At 46.7% G+C, this 27,392-nt stretch overlaps 1 protein-coding gene across 1 annotated transcript in view; it reads right to left on the reverse strand.

The window, feature by feature from the left end:
- The window catches only part of Copg2 (COPI coat complex subunit gamma 2), a 123,040-nt gene that overhangs the window by 627 nt on the left and 95,021 nt on the right, over positions 1 to 27,392 (reverse strand). The window contains exons 21-23 of the mRNA XM_059257519.1: positions 1,469 to 1,566; positions 696 to 834; positions 328 to 426 (exon numbers count right to left, since the gene is read on the reverse strand). Coding sequence (XP_059113502.1) covers positions 328 to 426; positions 696 to 834; positions 1,469 to 1,566 — 336 coding nt within the window. The remainder of the gene's footprint in view (positions 1 to 327; positions 427 to 695; positions 835 to 1,468; positions 1,567 to 27,392) is intronic.

Genomic DNA, 27,392 nt, shown 5'->3' on the forward strand with positions numbered 1-27,392 from the left:
TGTTTTGCCTGTACCTCCTTTCTATTATTTTAGTTTCACATTGATAGAAATTTACAGGAAATGAATCCTACAAAGAATCCTACTTTTTAAATGTCCGTATGAAAGCCAGGAATATGGATGGTATTGAGTATCACTGACTTAGTGTACTCAGGGAGTGGCACTGGCAGCTGTTGGAGATTCCAGTATTTTTGGCCGATGTGCCTCCTTAAAGAATAACTAAGGAGAGCCTGTAAAGGTCTCCAATGTTGAGTGACAGACAGCAGCAGGGCAGGGAGTGCCTTTTTAAACTCTACACTTTCAAAGGAAAAGCTGATGGGAACCTCTTACCTGCCAGATAGAGGGAGTGGGAATTCTTATTCTCAGGTACTTTGTCTGATCTCTCACATGGCTGCATGCCCAGAAATGTGATGATGTTGTTGACAGCCTCTGTTGAGAAAGTTGATGTAACAGGTTAGAAGAGTTAAACATGAGGGTCTGCCCCTGCTCCAGGATGTCCTAGGAGCTGCAGCTGCACAGAGGCTACTAGTCTAGAAAATGGCTGATTTGGTCAGATGATGAAGACAGGTAGCTGGTTTTGAGTGGATGAATTAAATTAAAACATACTCAATAGAAAGGAGTTCCTTTGGAACTGCATGTATGCTTCCTGGATTTTATAATGGCCCCAGGCAGCTCACTGGCAGCAAAACTCTTCTCACCTTCAAGGGTTTTTGTAGAGCTAAGGGCAAAGGTTTCTTCTTTCTCAAAGGCGTCTCCCACCTCTTCCCAGGCAGCAGCAAAGTTAGGTTTTAGTACCTTCTGAATATGGTCAGACACAGTCACTTCAAGATCTTCCAGCTAGTGGACAATAAGCAGGGGTCAGTAAATAAAAGTCCTTTTGAGTCTACAACAAAAATAGAAGGAACTGATCATTCATCATCATGTCTACAAACCATGCAAAGGGCCTGAAGGAAGTTCTTCCTCACTACTGTGGCCTGGGCAAGCCTGATGCTATAGATTCTAGTTCAGATGAGCAAGAGTCAAGTCAATGTAGGTGGAGTGCCAATGGCCCTATGGTGCACAGTAGTCCTATGGCCACATTTGGAGCCCTAGTTGAGGCCATACAGCACCTTCTAAACCTGACACTCCACCCCTCCTTTCTGTCAAAACTTTTCAGTCCCTGACTTGCCAATATTAGAACCAAACAAACAAAAAGTTGCTGAAATAAAACCAAAACCTCCCTTATAAACAAACTCACTCACATTAAAAATGATGCAATTATCTTAGTGATTCCCATTAAAAGAGAAAAAAAAAGTGAATTTCTTTGCTTTAGTTATAAAGTGCTCCATTTAAATTCTGGCATGATACAATTCCATTACAGAGAGGGTTATTCTAGGTCCCATGAGTTTTGTGAGATGTTTCTAGAAAAATGCTCTTGTGATTAGAAGTCATTTAATGTTGAAAAGGTACAGGGTCTGAAGGGAAGACTCACTACATATTCATCATCATATCCATCTTCATCTGGAACTCCAGTGTTAGGGTCACAATCCCGGACTGTAAACTTCATGGTACAGCTAAAGGTGCCTGCAACTGGAGGGAAGAGCAGGTGAATGTACATGAGTGGATAGGACAAGCACATTTCCGTCATTACTGAGGAAGCACCGCCTGTGCTCAGCATTGTGTTCCACATTTCAAGTGTTAACATATGCACACCCTGTTCTAAGGTAGTAGAGGAGTTCCTGATGCAGCTTGCAAGCTGGTCAAAAAGTCAGTTTTTGTGCTGTAGACTAGAAGAGTACACAGAAGAGATGACCTGAGCACACTGTTTTTGTGTTGATGTGAAGACAGCAGGGGAGATATTTTGGGGGGACTTTTTGTCATGCTGGTCAAAAGGGCCAATATTTTGAAAAATGAAAGAGCCACTCGATGCTATAGGACACAACAAAGCAAAAACTACTGACAGCAAAGCACACAGATCATCAGATTAACACTGACCAAGTACACAGTTGCAATGCTGTCTTTAGATTGTGGATTTAGTAGGTCCACAGAACACCAGAATAACCTACTCCTAAGTCAACTTTCCACATGCAGTGAGTAGATGAAAGTGAGGTTTTACTATTGGTAAAGTCTGTTTCAAAATGGAAAAGCAAGTAGGCACTGTATGTTTCAGATGACTGACAGAATTAAGTAAGAAATGAGTAATAATAAATTGACACAATTTGGGAAAGTGAAAGAGAGAACTTGGCCAGCATGAATGGAGGAAAGGCATCTATGGTCTAATCAGGGGTCTGGAAAAGGCTTATGTGCACAAAATACTAGAAACTGGAACATTAGAAAGCTGTTTTGGGGTATGAGCAAGAGAAGAAAGGAGACACAAATGTAAGCATGATAGTATGGGCAATAAGAGGTATTTGTTCAGTCCGTCCGTCCACCCACCCACCCACCCATCCATCCATCCATCCATCCATCCATCCATCCAATCACCCACCCACCCATCCCACTGACATTTAAGTAAAGGTATAAGGCAATGTAGTAGACACAAAAATGAGTTAGATATGACCTCTCTTTCCAAAGCCGATTGTCTAGGAGTTAAATTAGTGTGATTATATATATGATTAATCTATTAATGACACTACAATTCAATGCCATAGATTCTTTAGTACAAATTTTAATAGAGTACTATGTGAAGTTGCAGGATTAGGAGCCTGGGGATAAATTGAAGAGAGACAAAATGAATGATAGAGTAGACCACAGACTGGGGCAGACTAGTTAGATATGATGTAGAAGCCAAGAGAGAAGGCATTTAAAAGTACTGAGGATGTGACACCTAGGAATGGATTGAGGAGGAATGTGTGAATGACACCTTTGTGGCACATTTTTTAATTAAATGATTTGGTTGATACAATGAGGACTTTCAGGGAACCTTCCAAGAGCTCCATTAAAACCCAGTGGTAGTAATGCATCAGTAAAGCTAAAGAAGAGACAGACACTGAGACACAAGAGGGCAGGGCAGAGGGACCCTTCCAGGGCAAGAGCACAACTTCACTATCATAACGATTACAGCTTCATCAAACAGGAAAGGCAAAAACCAAAAGGAACAAAGAAAACAAAACCTGAAGACCTCTGTTAAAGAGGCTTAAAAAAATGAAGCATATTTTGTAAGGACTGGCTAAAAATGAGAGTCAACTGCTAAGGAGATAGTATGAAAAGAATACAGAATTGGAAAAAACATCAATGCTGGAAGCTAAATAGGGAGAGGGATGTACAGTTGGGCTGGGGACCGAGTGTGTAGTAAGCACATGTCAGGGTGGAAAGTTGAAGTTAATCACTGAGGGGAAGACTGGCAAAAAAAAAAAAAAAAAAAAAGAAGAGATACAGATCTGAAGAGATTCCTAGGTAGTTGAAGGAAAGGATGTGCCACGAGAGCAAAAAGGAGAGGGTTAAAGGAACGGATCTGCAATAGGCTGCCTGTAATGATCCACAGAGGTCTAGACTGAGCTGAGAACACAGTACACAGGAAGTTAAGGAGGATTAAGTGTTACCTGGTGAATGTGAAAAAGAAAGAAAAAAATGAGTGATGGAGATGGATGTTACTTAGCAGATAGTGCTGAATCCATGGGAACACTACACACAGAACAGGAGGGATGCTGAAAACTAAGGCCATCTCTAGATTATAGGTGGAACAACAGTACAGAATTATCAACATTAAAGTTAACCACAGATGTAAAAGAGCCAGCACTAAGGAATGACAGACATCAAATGAAAGTTAAGACTATTCTTGGGCCTCAAATCAGGAAGGAATGAAAATAAGAGGTAGACTGGAAGCAAAGGGAAGGAAAACATGCCTCTTAGAGAGCCAACAAGCAGAGAAAGTGGAGAATAAAGATTTCAAATGCAAAGTTCTGTCAGAGCTCAATGTATTTACTACTTGGTCACATTTGGGCATTAGAGACCATGGCGAACAGTATGAGGAAGAAGGACCTGAACAGGAAGGGTTGGAGGGAAATTGGAGGGTTTGGTTGTTATGGAAGGGAAAGTTTACCGATTAAGATGCCATAGTGCTGGTAGAAAGTGGCTGGTGACAACTTTATGGAGACACTAGGATGGCTTAGTGGAGGGTGTGGGCAGGTAGCTTGTCCTGAGAATAGACTACTATTACAAGATGGAGAATGAGTAAAGATTATGAGGAAGCAAATGCATCTCAAGAATTCTGCATCTATGTTGACTATAGTGCAGGTGGAAATGGAAAAGATGACAGATGCAGATTGCATAGTGTGCCATTAAAACTGCTGATACGCTTTGTGGATCTTGGCTGACTCTGAGTGACATACTTAGGGAGCCTTGTATGAAAGTATCACAGAGAAGACAGAGGTTGGAATCTGAAAAAGAAAAAAGTAAGTAGCATTTTGAGAGGAAGGACAGAGTGAGTACAAAGGGTGGGTAGGGAAGGGCATTGTAGAGGGCCAAAATGGGGAATGCTGAAGAAAAATGACTGAGTTGAATTTGTAGGAGAGAAACTGTGTTATGCTAGATTGCAACCAAAGATGGAGAGAAGACTGTGACTATGAAACAGTGTTATGAAGGAGTATCATCTGCTAGTTTCTCCTTGAATGGCATCTGAAGCCACCAATGTGACTCACAGACATAAGGGTTGAGGAGTATAAATGGGATAGCTCTGAGCTATGGCCAATTGCAGGAAGCCTCTCCAAGTCTGGACTAAACCATATTGTACTGACCATCATGGCTGAGGAGGAGGAGGAAAGAGACTGGGAGTTATCTGAAGGAGAGTTAACGGTAGGAGCAGCATGGCAGATAGCTTGGTAATGGTAGTTCCCAGAACAGAACCTGTGAGACTGAAATAGTGAGGGTCTCAGGCTGGCTGTCAGATCTTAAAGGCAGACTTCCAAAAGTGGCATACATACGCACTGGGAGAAGAGTGAGGCATTAAATTAGGGGAGGCTTTGGTGGGTGTTTTCATTCGAAGGGACAGGAAGAGATGGACTAGGCTGGATGTTGATAAAATGACACCAGGAGAAGTCTCTGAGTAGTGTGTCCACAGAATGGATGAATAATATTGGGAGAGAGTGGCTGAATATTATGATGGGAACCCAACTCAAACTTAAACTTCATTTTTATTTCCAAGGAGAAATGGGGGATGGACATACATATAATTAAGACATAGGAGTACAAATTGATACATGTGTGCCGTGTAGAGTGCTGCACCAAAGTTCCTCTGCTGTACGGAGGGTTTTTGTTCTTGTTTCGGAAGAGGGGAGACATCTAGAGAGAGAAGCTGGCTAGACAGCCTTGTTCAGGAGAAACACAGGTGGTTTCTACCAGAGGGCTGGCCCTGTGTTAGGACAAGCCAGAGAGCGAGGAGGGATGGAGTGGAAAACAAGAGGTGAAAATAAATAACGGCAGGCACTGTCCGGGAGGAGAAACCCCTTATTTGGGTCACAGGACATGAAGAAGAGAGGTTAATGCCCCAAAGGAACTCTGAAACCTAGAAAATGATTCCGATGAGAGAGACCATGGAGCCATAGAGGTTTCCAGAACTAAACTCTGATCACAATGAGGACTGCACAGAAAAGAGAGCAGGAAGGAGTGAGTGCTGGAGTCAACTTGTTCTTGATGCCCAGGTGTGAACTTGGTAACTTAAGGGCTTGGTGGAAGGAAAGGTAAGAGCAGTGTTTCTTAACTGTGTTCTAAGTATACAGTCACAGCCCTACTGAACCCGAAATTCAGGTGGGCTCAGGTCAGATGAGGCATGCAGAATGTTTAAGATATGGTAGGGGGAGACAGGAAAGTTGGAGGCTGGATTGGCTGGGGATTGTTAAAGAATCTTGTAGAGCCAACTGAAGATGAGAAAAGTGAGACACAATCAGGAGAACATATATATGGGGTGGGTGTGCTTGAATGGAGATAAAGTAAGCCAACTGAGGTGGTTTAGAACACAAGGTTCAGAGTGTCAAAAACGACAGGCCAGAAAGAGGAATGCAAGTATTACTAGCTCTGTAGTACACAGTCTAAAAGTAGTTAGCATGTAAAGTTCTTGTACACACCACCACCACCACCACCACCACCACCACCACCACCACCACCACCATGTGCTTAGGAAGCCTTGTACCAGTTAGTTACACTCAGATGCGAATGCTAATGATTCCCTTGTACATAAGCCTGCTTGGGGTAGTATAGTTTTTTTTTTTTTTTTTAATGGCCATAGTACTTATCAGTAGGCTCATTTCCTATGATCAAGGACCGTAAAAAAAATGCTGTGAAATATTCCTGTCATCTTCCCAATAATATGGGCGAGACAACTCAAGAAACTCATCAGTTGGTAAGTAAATATTTCCAAAATATTTATTTATATTCTATGTATTTGATATGTAAGGTATTACAACTTGTTACTTATGTTAAAAATACCACTGTTTCATCCTATAGTATGAGTATGGGATCATTTGTGTCTCTTATTGAACACTGCATGTAAAATAATTGGACAACTGTCCTTAAACATGGTTTATATTGTAAAATAGTCTTAAAATTTTTCATTATCATTTAATGGTGGTTTGAAAATGTGCTTTTTTTTCCCCCAAAAGGGAGCTGGATGAAGGCCTTTTCAAACTCAGAATGTAGTGTATTTACTATAAAAAGAGTGTGTGTATGGGGGGGGCGGTTAATGATAATTGCTGGTATCTACAAAGCAGCTGAGTCAGGAAGAAGGTGGTTATTAAGGGAAGAAAGGGAAGGAGAACAAACGATAACTAAAAACAGGACATGGGAGGGAGGGTAATGTTCAGGGAAGTGTATACAAAGAAAGGTACAGTTGATAGAAAAGTTAAGAATTAGGTTGTATGTGTGTGTATGTGTGTGTCCTAGGGGTGATGGCACATGCCTTTAATCCCAGCACTCAGGAGGCAGAGGCAGGCGGATCTCTGAGTTCGAGGCCAGTCTGGTCTACAGAGGGAGTTCCAGGACAGCCAGGACTAAATAGAGAAACCCTGTCTCTAAAACCCAAACCAAACAAAGAATTTGGTTGTGTAGCCGTGAAATGAAGTGAGTGGCAGGAGTCCTGCTATGGAGCAACTGAGCACAGTCTAGGAAAAGGGGAACTATGAAAACAGATTGAGGGATGATAAATTAGTCATCCCTAACACAGGCAGAATAGGAACAGGTGAACAGATAAAAAAGCAAGGCTAAACTTACCCTTACATGGGAAAGGCCATGTGAAGAGGACATGTTGGGAAGAAAGTCTTGGCACTGTAATTACATCAAAAGGAATAGAATGTAGGTGGAAGCTAAGTTTGTTATGGGTTCGATAATATAGGGTTAGTTAGTGTCACAAGACCTTGAAGAGTGAGGTAATAACAAACAACAACAAAAGGGGGCCAGCAGAATCAGAGTATGAGCCAAGAAAAGGACCAGAGCACAAGAGACCAAGTACACTGATAGGAAAGAAGCAAGTAGGGTGACAGTCATGTAGGGCAAGATGGAAAGGAGGATGGAATTATATTTAAGTCTAATTTCAAACAAGGGGAGCTTGGGAAGTGAGCAAAGAAACTGAATGAAGCTGGGGAAAGGAGCCCAGAGAACACAGGGGAAAAGAGCATATCCATGCCTAGAAAGCATGTTCGTCGACGACGACACTAGAAAGATGTTAGAAAGCAGTGACGGAAGGAGTTGGAAGAGGAGGTAAATTGAAAAATCTAAGGAAGAACAGATACTGGACCTCTAAATTATAAAGAGGAAAAGAAGTGGAAATGAGGAGTAAAACATCAATCACACAGTGCAGACTATGGTTAGGACATGCTGCATGTGAATGGATGAACAGGGAAGGGAGGAGGTGGCGCCAAAAGGAGGGTTCGGGGTCTATACAAGAAGGGGAGGCACTGAGATGCTTGAGTGAGGACATCAAGTGGTCACCACCAGAAAGCTAGGGCATGGACTGGAAGACAAAGGCCAGGGACGACAGGGGCCATCCACAGCAGTGATTCTTAACCAGGGGTGGGGGGGTGGGGGGTTCAACCCCGGGGGGCGGGGGGCATGGCCCCAGGTGGCCTATCAGAACATCAGAGGCAGAGCAGTGATCTGCTCACAAATACCAACAATAACACCATCCAGAAGATGTTCTGATAGGCTACTGGGGGGCCATGCACCCCTGGGTGAGAATCACTGGTGGAGGGGGGGGGAATGGAGATGGCTACAGAGAAGGAAGAGTGAGCAGATGGAGCCTGTGAGTCCAGGCAGATGGAGGCATCAGATCATGACTGTCAGACTTGGGAGAAAAGGTCCTGCCAGTGCAGGGGGATGACAGTGAGCAGCTGGATGCAGTGCACAAGGAAGGTTTGAGGAAGGATGAGAGCTGTGTGAGGGTTTGCTGTCAGGGGCAGGGAGTGCAGTGCCAACACTGTGGTTCCTGCTGAGGACTGAGGTGGAGGAGTGAGTGAGGCTGAGATGGGTAGCGTTCAGTAATAATGAAAGTTGAGGCTTGTTATCCAGGGGGAAGCAGGGAAAGAGGACAATGGAACTAGTAACAAAATGGAGGTCAAGGAAGAAGTTGAGTGTTGATTGGGAAGAGAAGCACGACCATCAGGTGGAGGAGTTGTTGTTAGGATCAAGTTAGGGTAAGGGTAGAGGTTACTAGGTCAGGATGGGGTGGATTGTCTAGAGCAGAATACAGAAATCAGAGAGGCAGATGTTCCCTGAGAGCTTTATCAGAGTGTGACTAAAAGGGTGTGAAAGGGAGCAGGTTACAGGGAGCTATGGATGTGGAGTTCTAGAAGGAACTCATTAGCCTGGGCCACAGAGAGTGATGGGAGGAGGGTGCAGACTTGGTACAATCAGTCTGACCCAAAGAGGACCAAACATGGTGAAGGGGCGGGTGTGGTGGACAGGTCAGTGAGGGTGCAGGTTCAGAGGTCCACAGGATACAGCAGAGCATCGCAGAGGGCATCTGAAGGAGCTGCAGACACTGAAGGTGTGACATAGAGCAGAAGAGAGTACAGCAAGAGAAAGGGCCAGTTGGGCCCAGGACAGGGGAGAGGAGGTGAGGAGTTTGGAAAAAACGGGAGGGCATGGAAGAAGAGCTTCTTACTGGGTCCAAATGAGAAGTAGTGGAAGGAGCAAACAGCCAAGAGAGCAGAGCACAGAGAGCTAAGGGAAAGGTACCACACCATACCAAAGAAGAGGGGCCAGGTGAGCCAAGCTTGGGAGGAAGAGAGTTTGGGCAGGACAGCCAGAGCAGGAAGCAGAGACTGGGAAGGCCCCTAGAAAACTCTAGGACTACCATGGCAACGAAAGACATGGTGAGATGACGTCAGCTTTGAGGGGAGGCCCCAAAGGGAAGAAACAACTGTGTCTAATGCAGTAAAACTAAGACGCTAGGACGATCACAGGTGAGGTCAGGCAGCTCAAACAGCACACCAGAGACCAAGGTGAGCTTGCAGCAATCAATTTTAGGAAGGGAGCAGACCGGGAGGGAAAGACACTTGACTACAGCGCCACTGGAAGGTGGCAGGAGAAGTAAAGGAGATGCTGAAGTATAAGCACAGTCTTTCAGGAACACACGGAGAGGGGGTGGGGAGAAGGATGGTGGGGATGGTGAGACCAAGTAGGAAGAAAGCTATTAAAGCTGCCAGAGGAAGGTAGCATTGGAAAGACAACACTTGGAAAGTACCTAAGGGGCAGTAAGTTAGGAGTCTGCAGAGGTCAGCCTTGAACATAAGATGATTGCGAAAGGATTGGTGGGCTCCAAAGTTCCCATATGGAAGTGTGTGCAGGTATCAGAGACAAGTCAGTATCAATGTCAAACCACAGGAGAAGAGCAGAGAAGGAAACCCAAAGCCTAGGCATTTGTAAAGCAGTAGACTTAGAGAATATGGCACAGAGAGCCACAGTGACTTGTGTTAGATCCTGAAAGTGAGACAATGTTTGCAGTACTGGCAAGTAATCTCAGGAACATGGAGATGGACCCATGGACTCCAAGTCCAGAATGTGGGCCAAGAGGCTTGTAAAATGGTGGAGGAGCATCTGCTGATCAATGCTGAGAAGACATTTTGTAGGGTTAACTCAATCCATTCTTCCCCTTTGTAGGGTGGCTAGAAGTCTATATTGGCTGACACAGAAGGCAGGGTGGGATGAGAAGTTAACAATGGAACCCACTGGGCATTGTGGCTTTAGTATTGAGGGTAAAGAAGGTAGACAAATGACCGAGCAGGAAACCAGGCTCTAGGAGCAGAGGGCTTTGGGGCTGTGTGAGCTTCTACTCTGGGTCAGCTGATCCAAAGGGCAAGAGAGGACATGGAACAACAGGATGGAAAATAGTAATTACTGAAGAAGAGAGTCTTAAAATCTAAAAATGGGTGTGTGAAGGTGGTAATGTCAAGGCCGGAAGGAGAAGCAAGTGGAACTGGACAGCCTATGATCAATGGAGGTTCTTTTAGGGGGAAATCATCTGATGAGAAGAAAGGAGGAAAAAAAAAGAAGAGCTTTGTGGGAATGTATTTCATGGGATGGGAAGAAAGAGGCTGAACTATTAGTAGGGAGAAGTGGGCAAAGACGACTGAGACACAGAAAAGGTTGGAATCACTGGATAAACTGGTAGTGAAAGTCCCTGAAAGTGGGATAGGGAGAGGAGGGAAAGTGCTGGGCAGTGAGAATGAGTTAAAGAAATGAGCTGATTCTTAGGAAGAAATGAGGAGGGAATACAAAGAAGTAGATCACAGGAGTATGTTCTAGATGCGAGGCAGGGAGCTTTCTCTTGCCTAAGACAGAGAAGAAAGGCAGGAAGAACAGACGTGGGGAGATTTCCGACGAGGAAGAGAAAGAGAGGTCAGCTATGGACGACAGATGGAGATGAGGCACCAGGTGGACAGACAGACAGCACTGAGTATGGTACGAGTGACACAGGCTGGACCGAGGAGAAGGAAGTGGTTCCAAGGTTACAGTGAAGGCAAGCACACAGAGGGGGATATAAGAGGGGGGAAGAGAGAGGAAGAGAGAGGGAGGGGAGAGAAAATGGAGGGAGGGAGAAAGAGAGAGAACAGAAAAGGTATAGAGAGTAAATGCTAGATAGAAATGTGAACACCATTGTCAAGGGTATAACATTTTGGCCAGGTTCTTGGGATCTAGTAGGAAATTAAGGATCTAGTAGGTGGGTGGATTTAAGGTGGGGTTTGGGATAGGCCCAGACTAGGCTAGCCTGGAAGGCAGGGTTGGGAGTAGTAATATATTGGAGGTGGAAGTGGGGATTGAGGACATAGGCCTAGAGATAACAATTTTCTAGAACTGAGCTTGTAGAGTCTATTTTGAGTGATGAGGACAATTAATGCAAGTTGAAGAAGTCTACTGTTCTTACAAAAAGAAGAAACTAGAGCAGCTTTAAGTACAGTAGGAAGGCGGGCGAAAGCAAGGGGCCATTTTCACAGGAAACAAAGCAGTATGCTCTGCAGAGGCTCCTTGTGTCTCTGCATAGAAAGAGGAGGGGAGGTTTAAGGAAAAAAAGATGGAAGTCCAGAGAGGACCAGGATGGAAGCAAAGATACTGACATAAGGGTAGGAGAGTATGACAGGTGGGATAGGGCCTTCAAGAGAAGAATTCTCATGTCATGTGTAAAGGGAGTAAACACAGAAAGGAAGGAGGTGGTTGGAAGAGAATGTAGGTCTAAATGAGAGGGAAAGCACTGAGATGCGTGAGTGAGAACATCAAATGGTCACCACCAGAAAGCTCTTAGCTCCATACAGAATGGGACAGCAAGGGCCAGGGAAGACGGGTCATCCACAGCAGTGATTCTTAACCAGGGGTGGGGGGTGGGGGGTTCCACCCGAGGGGGGGGGGTGGGCATGGCCCCAGGTGGCCTATCAGAACATCAGAGGCAGAGCAGTGATCTGCTCACAAATACCAACAATAACACCATCCAGAAGATGTTCTGATAGGCTACTGGGGGGCCATGCACCCCTGGGTGAGAATCACTGGTGTGGGGGGGGAATGGAGATGGCTACAGAGAAGGAAGAGTGAGCAGATGGAGCCTGTGAGTCCAGGCAGATGGAGGCATCAGATCATGACTGTCAGACTTGGGAGAAAAGGTCCTGTCAGTGCAGGGGGATGACAGTGAGCAGCTGGATGCAGTGCACAAGGAAGGTTTGAGGAAGGATGAGAGCTGTGTGAGGGTTTGCTCTCAGGGGCAGGGAGTGCAGTGCCAACACTGTGGTTCCTGCTGAGGACTGAGGTGGAGGAGTGAGTGAGGCTGATAGAGATGGATGATGCATAGGGGTGATGGGGGTGTGTGTGGCTGGTTGTCCATGGAGAGGCAGGTAGGGAAACTCAGGGAAGGAAATGAATGCTAAAGGAGAAGGAGGAAAAGGAGTCATGGACTGGAGTGCCCAGGAGAAGCACTGTCAGCCCAGCAGCGAGTCAGAGTGGGGTGGGCACCTCTGTATGGGTATGGGGTGACCTGTGTGGGAACAAGAATGAGGGCAGAAGACAAAAGCATGCATGGACAGGAACATAGTAGAGAATGAAAGACCCAGTTTTCCTCGGCATGTTTTCAGAAGAATGTAAAAGGCAATGTGATATGTCACCTTGTGCCACAGATGTAGGATGCTGAGAGGATACCATAGTTCAGGCCATGAGGAGGCACACTTTGAGTGCCTAGGTATGGGAGTATAATGGTACAGTATTACTCCAGCTTAGTGAATGCAATCAAACACTGGGCACCAAGGGTAGCTCAGGATGGGAAGACTCATGAAAATGTCTACTAGATCAGCTAGAGGATTCATAACAGCAGCACAAAGCATAGTGGCAAGATAGTACTTAATTATGCACTAAAGAGAAAAGCAGGAGAAATGGTTACTCAGGGCCCAGAAGTAAGAGGTTAGAGGTTTTCAACCCAAGGGAGACCTATGATAGCTAAGACACCCCATTTGGCAAGAATGAGAAAGAACAAAATGAAGGAGCCCAGCAGGAAGGAAAGAAAAGGCATGTTGAGAGGATTACGGAGGGCATTACATCTAGGGAGACATGGCAAAGACCATGGGCATGGGAATGAATAGGGAACATGCAGAAACTCTGTCTTAATGCAGGCAAAGTGCGTAAGGAAGCCCAGGGAAGACAAAGACCATGGAAGAAGAGAAGTGTGCAGTAAAGAAGCAGATGAGGCCAGAGCAGAAAGAGGGAGGAGTGGTCATGGTACTTTATCACTGATGTGCGTAAGTGAGGAAAGGTGGAGGGAAAGGATCCAGGTACGTCATTGCCTTTAATATAGAGAGAGAACTTCAGAGGTGAATTTGGACAGCTGATGGATTCAGTCCTGCTGGCTAGGGACAAAGAGGCTGACAGTAGTGGCAACAGTGAGGACAGGTCAACAACTGAGCAGATAGCAAGGGAAAAGATTCCTGAGTCCACGGGTTGGCTGGGAGGTGGCAGAAGAAGTAAGGCTGGATGCTGATGGGGAAGTGGGGGGGGGTCTCTGGAAAACAACAGTAGAGAGAGGCATAGGGGAACACCATGCAAGATTTAAACTCATGTTCAGGGCAGAAAGAGAGACTGCAGTTGGCTGCCATGGGAAAGTGCCCAGTGGGAGTCAAGGAGCTGATAGGAAAAAAGAAGTCAATCCAGGAGAAAATAGAAAGATCTTTTGTGGTGGTTTTGGCTAAAGCAAATGGGCCACTGTACAAAAGGGGAAGTCTGGATGTAAAGCTCTCCAAATGGGGGCCCTGGCAAACTCAGGGGTCAATCTGGTAGGACGGGAATATCAGTGTCAAGTCTTCGGAGAAGAGAAGAGAAACAAACTCAAGTGTTTGCAGAATGGGGCCCTTAGGAAAAGGTAAAGTAAAGGGTCAAAGCGCCTTGGCTTAATTAGAAGGGACCAAGTGACATGCACTTTATGACAGTTCCTGAACAGATGGCACTGGAAGACAACCTCAGGGACATGGGAGTGGACTCAAGTGGAAAGAATTGAGCATGTGGGTAGATGGGGGATGCATGTCAATGGTGGAGGCACAGCTGGGCACCAATGCGGAACAGCCATTCCGCAGTGACCACTAAATCTGTGTGTGCTTCCACCGTTCAAGACTGGCTGACGGAGAGAAGTGTGCTGTGTAACAGAGAGACTGTGCAGGGAACAAGGGATTAGTGGAGCCTTGATGCAGGGGATCTTCTGACCTCAGGAGGTTTGTAGGTTTAGTTTTAGAAGGTAAAGAAAGTAGGTAACAATATTTTTACAGGATACAGCAAGGCTCTAGGGGTTTGAGGCTTAGGAGTTCAGGGGCTGGGTTTTTGTTGTTATTTGTTTTATTTTTTATCAAGAGATAAAGAAGAGAAACAGGATGAAGACTGGTATGTGTATAACAGTAGGACTTCAAAATTGAGTGAGTGTTAGTCTTATAATGTAGTGGGCCCAAAGGAGAAAAAGAAAACAAGAGTGACTTAGACTATAGGACTGATAGTAAGAAGGTAACTGTCACAGATGGTGGTGCAGTCCCACTTTTTGGGAAGGATCCTGGTACATTAGAAACAACAGAGGAAGGGAAGCTTCAAAGGAAGCAGTGTGCAGACTTTTGAGGAACCCAGTGGCTCTAATGGAAAGACAGCTCCCCACCCCAATCCAAATCATTGCAGTGATAAAGTAAAGACAGCCTAAGTGTGTCTTGAAGCCAGAATTAATGGACCATCCAGATGAGTGACAGCTGTTGGCTGCAGAAAAGAAGGTAATAGGGAGAGGATGGAAAAAGGCTGAGAAGGGTCCAGGAAGACTCCAATGGAGAACTGAGCAGGGGAGGGGATGAAGTAGCAGACACTAGGTAGTTGAGAGAAGTACAAGCCCCAGAGAAATGGGATGATGAATTCTGTAATGCAGGTGGTAAAAGAGGAACAGATAAGAAAGAGAAAGATGGTTGGGTGGTGGTGGCGCACACCTTTAATCCCAGCACTGGGGAGGCAGAGGCAGGCGGATCTCTGTGAGTTCGAGGACAGCCTGGGCTACCAAGTGAGTTCCAGGAAAGGAGCAAAGCTACACAGAGAAACCCTGTCTTGAAAAAAAAGAAAAAGAAGAGAGAGAGAGAGAGAGAGAGAGAGAGAGAGAGAGAGAGAGAGAGAGAGAGAGAGAGAGAGAGAGAGAAAGATGGGGGGAATATAAAATGTGACTACAGGACAATAATGCAGTCACAGTATGGCAGGCAGGTATGGTAGACAAATGGTACAAAAGGCACCTAGGGAAGATGGAGAGCAAAAGTCAGGTGGAAGGGAGACAGGGTAGGCAACAACAGGCTAGGAAGCAAGAAGAGAGGTGCCAGGGTGGGGGTGAAGGCCCTTGGAGGACTTAGCTAGCCTTAAAGGCTGGGCATGGGGAAGGGAGGGTGGAAAATGTGCTCTTAAAGCCTTGAGTGTGCTTGGCTAGTGCAACTTTTGGCCAGGCTCTGTTACAGACTGGTTAGGGATAGGTGGCTGGCAGGAAAGTTTGGGTGGTGAGGGTGAGGCTTATTTGGGGATTAGCTAGATTGGCTAGGAAGGGGAAATGAGAATAGTGGGCTGAACATAGGGAGATGAGAGGGTTAGGTTGAGAAGGTACAAGCCAGGATTCAGGTACTGAGCTTCTAGCCCATAGAGACTCCACCTTGAGTACAGAGGTTGATAAACAGAGGCTGGGATTGAGTTGAGTTTACTAAAAGAAAGAGCAAGTGCAGCAGGGAGCGGGTGGGAAGGAGAGCAATGGTAAAGTGTTATCTGTAGCAAGAGGACAGACGTTGATAGCAGTGATGCTCTGTCCAGACTCTCTGTGTGTTGTAAAGAAGAAGGATCACAAGTGGGGAGGGATAATAAACAAATCTAAGGACCAGGTTAAAGTAAAAACTAGTATCAGAATGCCTGAAAGTCATATTTGGTGGGAGTTATGAGGAATGAGGAGGAATATGTTTCTTTAAAGAGCTCTCTTATACAAACTAGGCTCCGAGCACATGGTGTGAAAGAGAAAACAGAGAAAGGAGGTGATTCTAGTTATTGAGTGGTGGGTCTGTATGACATGGGGAAAGCACTGAGATGTGTGAGGACATCAAATGGTCACTACCAGAAAGCTCTTAGCTCCATATAGAATGGGACAGCAAGGGCCAGGGAGGACAAGGGGCCATCCACAGCAGTGATTCTTAACCAGGGGTGGGGGGGGGGTGGGGGGGTTCCACCCGAGGGGGGGTGGGCATGGCCCCAGGTGGCCTATCAGAACATCAGAGGCAGAGCAGTGATCTGCTCACAAATACCAACAATAACACCATCCAGAAGATGTTCTGATAGGCTACTGGGGGGCCATGCACCCCTGGGTGAGAATCACTGGTGGAGGGGGGGGGAATGGAGATGGCTACAGAGAAGGAAGAGTGAGCAGATGGAGCCTGTGAGTCCAGGCAGATGGAGGCATCAGATCATGACTGTCAGACTTGGGAGAAAAGGTCCTGTCAGTGCAGGGGGATGACAGTGTGCAGCTGGATGCAGTGCACAAGGAAGGTTTGAGGAAGGATGAGAGCTGTGAGGGTTTGCTGTCAGGGGCAGGGAGAGCAGTGCCAACACTGTGGTTCCTGCATTGAGAAAGGTGGGTACTGAATAGGTGTGGCTGGTTGTACATGAGGAGGCAAGAACAAAGGAGAATGGAGTCAGCAGTGCAGGGGATTTCATGGAGGGAGGAGGGAAAGTCAGGGACTGGACTGCCAAGGAAGAGAGCTGTAAACCCAGCAGAAAGTCAGAGTGAAAGTGGGTGGTTCTGTGGGCAGATGGAGTAGGCATGTATGAGGCAGGAATGAGGGCAGAAGATAAAAAGCATTAGGGCTAAGAATTAGGTAGTAGAATCCAAGGATATTGTGTTGCAGGCTACCTTGCCATACATAGTGAGATCCTATCTCATAAAAGAAAAACATAAAAAATGTAAAAGGAACCCCTAAAAGATTATAAGGAGGGAAGCCGTGGTTGTTGGGAGTCAGAAAAACATACATTTGGTAGACCAGAGTGGCGAGCCTAAGAGGCTGGGTAGAGCAGGTAGATTTTGTGTAGTCTGCCTAATGAAAGGAGTATTGGATATATTTTCATTTGTTGAGACCATGAAAAGAATTCTCACGGAACATGACAACCGTCTGACAAATCAGAATAGCTAAAAGAATGGCAGATGGGGACGGTTACATACTATGTAGAATTGTGGGGAAGCAGGATAAATAATTAACCTATAATCAGGAATGAGAGGAGGAAAGGAAGTGAGAAGTTTTAATTTATGGAAACCAGAAAGATGAAAGCGCAGGAGCCCTGAGGGCTGCTGAGATCACAAGGACAAAGAAGGGGTGAACCCAGAGAATCCAGGGATTCTACCATCCATATGGGCAAAGAGAATTTGAAGTCAAATTCTTGAGAGAAAACAGTGTGACATGGATAGAGAATCCAGGAAGGAAGTGATGGTAAAAGAGGTCTAGAGAATGAGGTTGTAGAGGCAGCCATGACCACTGAGGACCACTGAGTCAACAACGGGCTTGTTGAGTAAGAAAAGGTACAGGAAACATCTTTTGCAGAGAACACTGTCACCAAAATAGCACAGCTAGGATGGTCTGGATGAACTAATGTAACATAAGGACTCAGGAGAGCAGGCTGGAAACAGAGGTTAGCAATAATCGCAACAGTAAAGGAAAAGTTAGGAATCCAGTAGACATGGAGAGAAGAACGGCCTGCGAGCTGGCAGGGGAAATACCACTGCATATAGGGAGGAACTGGAGGATCTCTAGAAAGCATAGCATGAGAAAAGAAAGAGCTGGCTGGGCAGGGTTCCATTCACACTCAGGGCAGAAAGAGACACACTGGAGGCGGGATGGCATGGGAAAGTGGCACGTGCGAGTCAAGCTGAGTCAGGGGAGTTGATGGGAAAATGGAAGAGGAAGCAACTCAGAAACAAATGTTGTGCATCTGTGGTAGTTTAAGCAAAGGTCAAGGGGCAACAATGGAAAACAGAAAAGTAGACTGTAGAGTTTCCTAGCTTGGAACATTAGCGGATCTCAGGGGACAAGTTTGTTGGATAGATGGTATTAATGTCAGATTTTAGCGGGACAGAAAAGATGAGCAAAAGCCCGGGTGTTTGTAGGATGGAACTGTATGGTGTTTTTGGCAAAGGGACAAGAGTGGCTTGAGTTAATTAGAGGAGACCAGGTGAGGTACACCTTATAGACTCCTGCACAGACCACTGTTAAGCCACCTCAGAAACGTGGGACTGGACTCCTGAAGAGAGTCCAGTAAGAGTGTAGATACAGGATGTGTGCAAATGGTGGAGGCACAGCTGGGTACCAATGCGGAACAGCCACTCCGTAGTTGACCTCTGAACCTGTGCTTCTACTGTTCAAGACTGGCTGAAAGGAGAGAGATGTGCTGTACAACAGAGAGACTGTGCAGGGAGAGAAGGTGTAGTGAAAGTGGACAGAGGGCTTCAAAACTCTTCAGGGTTTGTAGATTTCATGCAGAAGGTAAATAGGAAGCTTGTTAGTAGTGCAAAGTAGGGGTTCAATTGAAAGGCTTCCTTTTTTGAATGGCAGGCAGACTAGAATGGAAACTGGTACTTGTGCAAGAAGATGTCTTTAAAATGGTATCATTCCTATTGTGAAGGTAGGTAGAGGCTGGATATGGAAGGAGATGGATGATCTAGATAATCTTTAACTGTGTGGAAGCAAGTGCAACAGACAAGGCTGTATTCAGTTTGGGGAGTCCTTTGGTGGACAAGTACAAGTAAGACAGGGAAAGAGCAGTAAGTGTAGGGTTGGCTGTAATGTTGGGTGCTTCTTTTTGATGGAAGGAAAGGAAAGAAGAGAGAGAAGGCTGGTGTGAGGGCGAAAAAGAAAAAGGCCATCTTACGTTAGGTATGAAGTAAGGCCAACTGAATACCCAGACCAGCGACAGTGCATGGCTGCAGAAGAGAAGGTGGCATAGGGATAGAAAGACCATGAGCATGCAAGCATAGCAAAGACCAGACCATCTACTATGGACAAAGAGGTGATGAAGTGACTGATACTAGGTAGATGAACAACCAAGTAAGAGGGGTTTACCTCAGCCAGGGAGGAAAGAGAAGAAATACAGCAAGGAAAAGTATCGCTACAGGAGGATAATGCAGTATACGGAAGACAGACAGGGTACAAGACATACCCAGGGAGCACGGACACCAGAGAACAAGGTAGAAGTAGACAAGCTGGAAACCATCACGGAGTAAAGACACATGGGAGGTCCCAGGATCAGAATGATGGCACTTTAGAGTGCCCAGAACAGCTTGTAAGCCTCAGCATGGGGGAAGGAAAGGCAGAAAAAGGTAGTCAGCAATAGGTAAGGTAAAATAGCTAAATTATTGTCTTGAGTGTTCTTGCGGAGTAAAATTTAGGCCAGGCTCTTTACTACGGATCCGGCGGGGAAGGGTGGGTGGGTGGGAAGGGGTAAGGGATGGGGCTTACTTGGGTTAGTGGGGAGGGCAGGGTTGGGAGTAGTGGGGTAGGTTGGGGTGGGGTGGGCTGGGGTGGGAGGACTGGGATGGGTTTTGGGTGGGGACACGAGCCAAGTGCCAGGTATTGAGAGAAAAGAATTCTACTGTTCTGAGCTGGAAAACAATTCCATGTCTAGTGTTCAAATGAACAGACAGACACCTGCTGGGAAAGATGGGATCTACCCAAAGGAGAAAGAGTAACTTTAGGTGGGGAGGATAGGAAAGAAGAGGGTCAGGGGATGTTTTGTAGGAAGAAAGGATAGACAAAAATTCAAGATGGTTCTTTAGGGCTCATTGTTTTAACTGCAAAAGAACAGAGGAAATTAAAAGCGATAATAAATACTAAGCAAACAGAATTTGATTGGGGTAACATCAAAATGTTGGATAGTCATATTTGGTAGAGGTGACTAGGATGAGGACGAATGTGTTTGAAAAAGAAAACAGAGCACTCATATAGACTGGGATTGGGCACTATAGCAGTGTGATGGAATGAACAGAAGGGAAGAAGTAATTCTAAGTGGAAAGTATTCTTCTGTTCATTTGAGATGGAGAGGCACTGAGATGCTTGAGTGAGAACATCAAGTGGTCACTACCAGAAAGCTAGGGCATGGACTGGAAGACAAAGGCCAGGGAAGACGGGCCATCCACAGCAGTGATTCTTAACCAGGGGTGGGGGGGTGGGGGGTTCCATCCAAGGGGGGGGGGCGGGCATGGCCCCAGGTGGCCTATCAGAACATCAGAGGCAGAGCAGTGATCTGCTCACAAATACCAACAATAACACCATCCAGAAGATGTTCTGATAGGCTACTGGGGGGCCATGCACCCCTGGGTGAGAATCACTGGTGGAGGGGGGGGGGAATGGAGATGGCTACAGAGAAGGAAGAGTGAGCAGATGGAGTCTGTGAGTCCAGGCAGATGGAGGCATCAGATCATGACTGTCAGACTTGGGAGAAAAGGTCCTGTCAGTGCAGGGGGATGACAGTGAGCAGCTGGATGCAGTGCACAAGGAAGGTTTGAGGAAGGATGAGAGCTGTGTGAGGGTTTGCTGTCAGGGGCGGGGAGTGCAGTACCAACACTGTAGTTCCTGCTGAGGACTGAGGTGGAGGAGTGAGTGAGGCTGATAGAGATGGATGATGCATAGGGGTGATGGGGGTGTGTGTGGCTGGTTGTCCATGGAGAGGCAGGGACAGAGAAAAATGGAGCCAGTAGTTAATAGAAGCTGCAGGAAGAAGATGAGCTCTGAGGGGACTGGAGTGCCCAGGAAGAGAGCTGTCAAAGAAAGGATGGGCATTTCTGTGTTAGGGCTTGATGTCAGATGGCAGAAGAAATGTGCCTGGAAACTGCAAGGAAGTAGAGGGAGGGTCTCTAAAAAAAAAAAAAAGGAGAAACAGAAGATGAGGGACATGCAAGGATTAAATAGACATCCCGTCACTAGATTTGGCTGCCATGGAAAAGTGGTATGTGGGGCCAACTGTATCAGAGCTGATAGGAAGACAGAGGGATGGGGACATTCCAACTGGGAGAGAACCTCTTGAAAATGGGAGGTCAGAGTGGTACCAACTTGTAAAGGGGGAAGGAGATTGCAGTTTCTAAATGGAGGGAATTCAGCTTCTAGTAGACAAGTCAAGGAGACAGGATGAGTGGTACGTGCTCAGGCCAGACATGAGAAGCAGAGCAGAGCAGAGGCAACTGCCCAAAGTGATCTAAATCAAACAGGAAAATCAGACAGCACTGCGTTTTAAAATCAGGACATGCATAGACAGCACCAACAAGTAACGGGACTTGGGAAAGGCCTACTCCAGACTGAAATCATTATGTCTGTCAGTAGCAAAATACTTGCAAATGGCAGAGGCGCAGCTGGGAACCAATGCGGAACAGGCATTTCGCAGTGACCACTGAACCTGTGCTTCAGCTATTTAAAAGTATCTAAAAGGAGAGCTGTAATGCCTGGCAGACAGGCAGGCACTGGCAAATAGCATCTGGCCAGTGAAAATGGCCAAAGGATGTGGATAGGCCATCAAATCCAGTAAGGCATTATAAATAAATCACAAGAAGGTAATGAAAGAGTAAACTTGTTCGGCCAGAGAGCAACACCTTGGGGGAGGATAGTGTGTCCAGGCTCAGCTTCTTTTGGGGGAGGTTTGAACTAAAGGAAAACAGGTAGGAAGAAGCAGCTGGAGAGTGGGCCTTGTGTAAGAAAGGATCTTAAATACTGAACACAAGTGTTGTGATACAGGCAGGCCAACTAAGGAATGAAGAACTGGGAGATGTACATGCTGTGAATGAATGGGTGGAGTCTATGGTAATAGAGAGTAGGTATTTCCTGAAGGGAGCCCTGTTGGTGGTACAGAAGTGATGAAGAGGAGGAAGTATGAAAAGTACTGGGTAGACATTCGAGTTTTGTGGGAACCATTTTAGTGGAACAGGAAGAGGAAAAAAGAAGGAATCAGGATGACAGTGGACATGAGACCGAAAAGGTAGAGGGAAGAATCAGAGGATGGTAAGAAGCATGAACACAGCTGGCTCTGGAAAAGCAGGTAGAATGTGGGGAAGAGGCAGGAGTTTGCGCAGTGATGACAGGCTCAGGAAACCACTGGGGATGTAATATCTGACAAAGTGACAGGAATGAAGTAATTGAGAATACAGAAGAGGCAAAAAACCTTTTTCTCTTGGTGAGGGAAAGAAATAGATCAGAAGCAGAAAGCTTCTTTCTACATGAAAGAGTCAACTATAGAAGACAGGGCAGAGACACCAGAGAGAACAGAGCAGGGAGCACAGGGAGCAGGGAGCAGAGAGAGCACAGGGAGCACAAGGAGCACAGAGCAGGGAGCAGGGACACAAGCTGGACAACTGCAGGTACAAGAAAGCGGGAAGTCACAGAGGCAGAAGGAGGCCCTTAAGAGCGGTCTGGCCAACTTGCAAGCCACACTTTGGGAAGAAAAAACAAACCAAAGCAAGCAGGGATGGGAAGCAAGCAGCAGGGAGAAATGGGATCTTAAAGCCTTGAATACTGCTATGTGTGAAGGAACAAACCAGGAAGGGAAGGAAGTGGCTCCAATTAGAGATAGGGAAGCCCTGAACTGCTAGAGTGAGGATAGGTAATGGTCACCACCAGAAAGCTAGGGCATGGACTGGGAAAACAAAGGCCAGGGAAGACAGGGGCCATCCATAGCAGTGATTCTTAACCAGGGGTGGGGGGTGGGGGGTGGGGGGTTCCACCCGAGGGGGGGGCGGGCATGGTCCCCAGGTGGCCTATCAGAACATCAGAGGCAGAGCAGTGATCTGCTCACAAATACCAACAATAACACCATCCAGAAGATGTTCTGATAGGCTACTGGGGGGCCATGCACCCCTGGGTGAGAATCACTGGTGGAGGGGGGGGGGGCGGAATGGAGATGCAAGAAAGGAAGATGATGGGCTAGAGTGTCCTGAAAGAGAGCTGTCATGTCAGCAGCATGTCAGAGGGAAGGTGGGCATCCTTGTTTGAGGATGAGTAGGCAGAAATGAGGGCAGAGGACAAAAAGCATGTAGAAACAGGAACATTAAGAGACAGATGCTCTCTGTGGACTTTTCAGGAATAGTGTCAAACAAAAGAGCAGCAAAGGAAGCAAAAAGTTTACAGGGAGCCACGAGTATGGAGTTCTAGAAGGAACTTACGTGGACTGCTGGGTATAATATGCAGGCTTGGTACAAGCAGTGGGTTGCAAAGATGAAGGAGCCTGTTAGAACAGTGGGTGTGGAGGACAGATGAAGCAGAGAGTGCATACCCAGGTCGCCAGACTGAACCAGCACATCACACAGAACAGTGGAACGGGCTTCCAGTGTGGGGGGTATGACTATGCTTCACTGGAGTAAAGAGTACAGCAGGAGAAACGATCAGCTGAACGCAGGAGATGGGAGAGGAGGTTAGGAGTTTGCAACACATGAAAGAGCAAGAGAGGAGAGCACGTAGGGAAGGGCCTGATCCAAGACAAGTACACTGAGGATCAGAACGGTGTCAGTTAGCCTGGTCATGGTGGTGAACTCAGGAGGCAGAGGCAGGTGGCTCTCTGAGTTCGAGGCCAGCCTGGTCTACAGAGTGAGTTCCAAGACAGCCAGGACTGTACAGAGAAAGCATGTCTCAAAAAACCAAAAACCAACCAACCAACCAAATAAACAAAAACACCAACAAAACAAAACAAAACACCAAAAAAACAACCAAGGAGAGAGAGAAAAGTGGGTCAGTTGAGTAGGAACTCTGTTTCTAAAAAGCTGCAAAGAGAGAGAATGAGTGTGATGAATTCCGTAAAGAAAGAGCATGGCCTGGGTAGTCTGGGTAGTACAATCAAGGGACAAAGGAAGGGTGCCAAGAGTGGAAAGAACCGCAAGGCTGTAGGGGTTGGAAGCGCCTAGGAAAGATTGGTGATTATGTGTCAAAGGGCAAGGTAAGACGATGAAAGGCCAGTGGAACAGCCGTGACCAGAAATGACTATATCTACTTTTGTAGAAGTAAGACTCTGGGATGGTTAGAGGTGAAATAAGACAGTAGCTGCTCTAAATAACACAGCTGGTGCACTACAACAAGGATCTTGAGGACCAAAGGTATAATCTCTGCAGCAGGTACCATGTGTTTTAATTGCAGAGGAAGAAATGAAAGAGGTAATAACAATCACCCCAAAGACCCAGACTAACAGAAGACTTGAGTGATGCTGGGTAGGAAGGATATGATGGGTAGGACTAAGGGTTAAAAAGAATAGCTTTCACATGCAGACTAAGACCAGGGTATGTTCTGTGGGAAAGAATAAACAGTGAAAGGAAGAAGGTGTCTCAAAAAAGGGAGTGAGACTAGGAAGCGCCAAGATGCTTGAGTGGGGACACTAAATTGTCATCACTAGAAAGCTCAAGGCATGGGATTGAAGAGTGAAGGTCTGAAAAGAGAGGGGGCCATCCACAGCAGTGATTCTTAACCAGGGGTGGGGGGGTGGGGGGTTCCACCCGAGGGGGGGGCGGGCATGGCCCCAGGTGGCCTATCAGAACATCAGAGGCAGAGCAGTGATCTGCTCACAAATACCAACAATAACACCATCCAGAAGATGTTCTGATAGGCTACTGGGGGGCCATGCACCCCTGGGTGAGAATCACTGGTGTGGGGGGGGGGGATGGAGATGGCTACAGAGAAGGAAGAGTGAGCAGATGGAGCCTGTGAGTCCAGGCAGATGGAGGCATCAGATCATGACTGTCAGACTTGGGAGAAAAGGTCCTGTCAGTGCAGGGGGATGACAGTGAGCAGCTGGATGCAGTGCACAAGGAAGGTTTGAGGAAGGATGAGAGCTGTGTGAGGGTTTGCTGTCAGGGGCAGGGAGTGCAGTGCCAACACTGTGGTTCCTGCTGAGGACTGAGGTGGAGGAGTGAGTGAGGCTGATAGAGATGGATGATGCATAGGGGTGACAGCTGTGTACAGACTTGGTACAATCAGTCTGACCCAAAGAGGACCAAACGTGGTTAAGGGGCGGGTGTGGAGGACAGGTCAGTGAGGGTGCAGGTTCAGAGGTCCACAGGATACAGCAGAGCATTGCAGAGGGCATCTGAAGGAGCTGCAGCTGTTCAGAGTAAGACTCTCCTTCTCTGGGCAGTGGATGGGAAAGCAGGAGAAAGGGTTGGCCGGACCCAGGAGAGTTGTGAGGAGGTGAGGAATAGGTGGGAGAGCATGAGAGGAGAGCTGGTCAAACCAGCACAAGCAGTGGAAGGAGCCAGCAGCTAAGAGATCAGAGGGTGCTGAGAGGCTCAGGGGAAGGCACCACATCAAGGATGACACAATCAGAGTGAAGAACAAGGAAGAAGACAGAAAGTGTGGAATGTAGCCCAGGGAAGAAAAAAGGCATGGTCTGGGTCAGATAGAGTAGGATGAAAACAGGTGAAGGAAGCATCTGTAGGAGCCTGTGGTGATCATGATACTCATGAATTATTAGGACACTATGTTAGAGGAGGCCAATGAGTTCATCAGTTGGATATAAAGGTCTCAGACGAGTAACTGACTTGCTTTAATGTGGTAGAACTAGGAAGCCAGGCTGGCAGGGGTGGGTTCCAACAGCATGGACTCAGGAGGACTGGTTTTGAACACAGAGGCTGACAGTAATGTCTGGAATGGGTGAAGGTGAGGAAGGGAGCTGAGAAGGGGGAAGACTGATGAGTCCATGCATTGATGGGAAGGCAGGAGGTGAAGTTAGTAGTGTCAACACAGTGTTGGTGACAGAGAAGGGAACAATCTGCAGGGGATGATGGTAGAAAGTTTAAACCACCTGCATGGAAGACAAATAGAGATCTTTGGCTTGCTAGTGAACGGTGGCAGGTGGTGTTGAACTGGCTTAGGGCAGTTCGTGTGGGACAAAAAGAAGAGGCATTTCAGTAGAAAATTTCATGAGTTTGTGGTGAATTCAGTCAAGGTTGAGGGGCCGCTATGGAAAACAATAAAGCAGACAGTAGAGTTCCCTAACTGAGATACTTGGCGATCTCAGGGGACAAGTTTGTTGGATAGATGGTATTATTGTCAGATTTTAGCGGGACAGAAAAGATGAGCAAAAGCCCGGGTGTTTGTAGGATGGAACTGTATGGTGTTTTTGGCAAAGGGACAAGAGTGGCTTGAGTTAATTAGAGGAGACCAGGTGAGGTGCACCTTATAGACTCCTGCACAGACCACTGTTAAGCCACCTCAGAAACGTGGGACTGGACTCCTGAAGAGAGTCCAGTAAGAGTGTAGATACAGGATGTGTGCAAATGGTGGAGGCACAGCTGGGTACCAATGCGGAACAGCCACTCCGTAGTTGACCTCTGAACCTGTGCTTCTACTGTTCAAGACTGGCTGAAAGGAGAGAGATGTGCTGTACAACAGAGAGACTGTGCGAGGGGTCTTGGTGAAGCCCAGGGTAGGAAGGATGTTCCAACTGCCCAGGTAGGAAGGACCTTCTAGCCATTCAAGGTAGGAAGGACCTTCTAACTGCCCAGGGTAGGAGGGACGGTTCCAACTACTAGGTAGGAAGGCCCTTCTCACCACTTAAGGTAGGAAGGACCTCCTAACCGCTTAAGGTAGGAAGGACCTTCCAACACCATGGGAATCTCATAGGTTTAGAGTGAAGTTAGGTCACTAGTCCATGAGCAGTGGAATGAGCCTGGTCTAGAAGGCCAGGGTCTGATGATAGGGTGGATGGGCTTAGGCTACCGTGTGCTGGATCGAGAGGATAAAAGGTAAGGAAATAAAGAAAAGGATGTAGTGTGGTGCTTACATAAGGAGAATGTTTTCAAATATAAATACAAGTATAATGAATATTGTATTTCCAAGTGGCAGGAAGGAAAAAAGGAACATCCAGTGGGCTTTAAAAAGTGTGTCTGCAATGAGCGGGGCTATATTCTTTTCTGAGCTTTGCAGTGGAGGTGAGGAAGTGAGTGAGAAGGAGGAGGAGGTGGGAGGACTGGCTTTACTCTTCTGACTTGCTGCTTGAGAGAAGAGGAAAGAGGAGAATGGCTGACATGGGAGAGCTGCCATAGGCATGGCAGTCTAAGATAAGCGGCAGGGAGAATCAGTGGAAAACCCAGAGCAGTGATCTGCACAGCTTCAGTAGTGCTGGTGGGACAGCAATGGAAACCATCTGAGTATGAAAGCAGATACAGGAAGGAAGAAGGTCCTAGAGCCAAGAGTCTTGAGTTAAGACCAAGTGGCAGGTTTTAGGTTTTTAGAAAAGTATGGGCCACAGAGAAAATGCAGGGAGTCTTCCACTAACCAGAGGGCACAAGAAGAAACAGGCTTGAAGCAGAAAGGCTGCAGGAAGGGAAGGAGGCACATCAAGATGATGTAGCACATGGTGGAGTCAGCTGTAGAAGACAGGGCAGAGACACCAGAGAGAACAGAGCAGGGAGCACAGAGCAGGGAGCACAGGGAGCACAGGGAGCAGGGACATAAGCTGGACAACTG

The sequence above is a fragment of the Peromyscus eremicus genome, chromosome 3, assembly GCF_949786415.1.
Source record: "Peromyscus eremicus chromosome 3, PerEre_H2_v1, whole genome shotgun sequence".
Lineage (NCBI taxonomy): Eukaryota > Metazoa > Chordata > Mammalia > Rodentia > Cricetidae > Peromyscus > Peromyscus eremicus.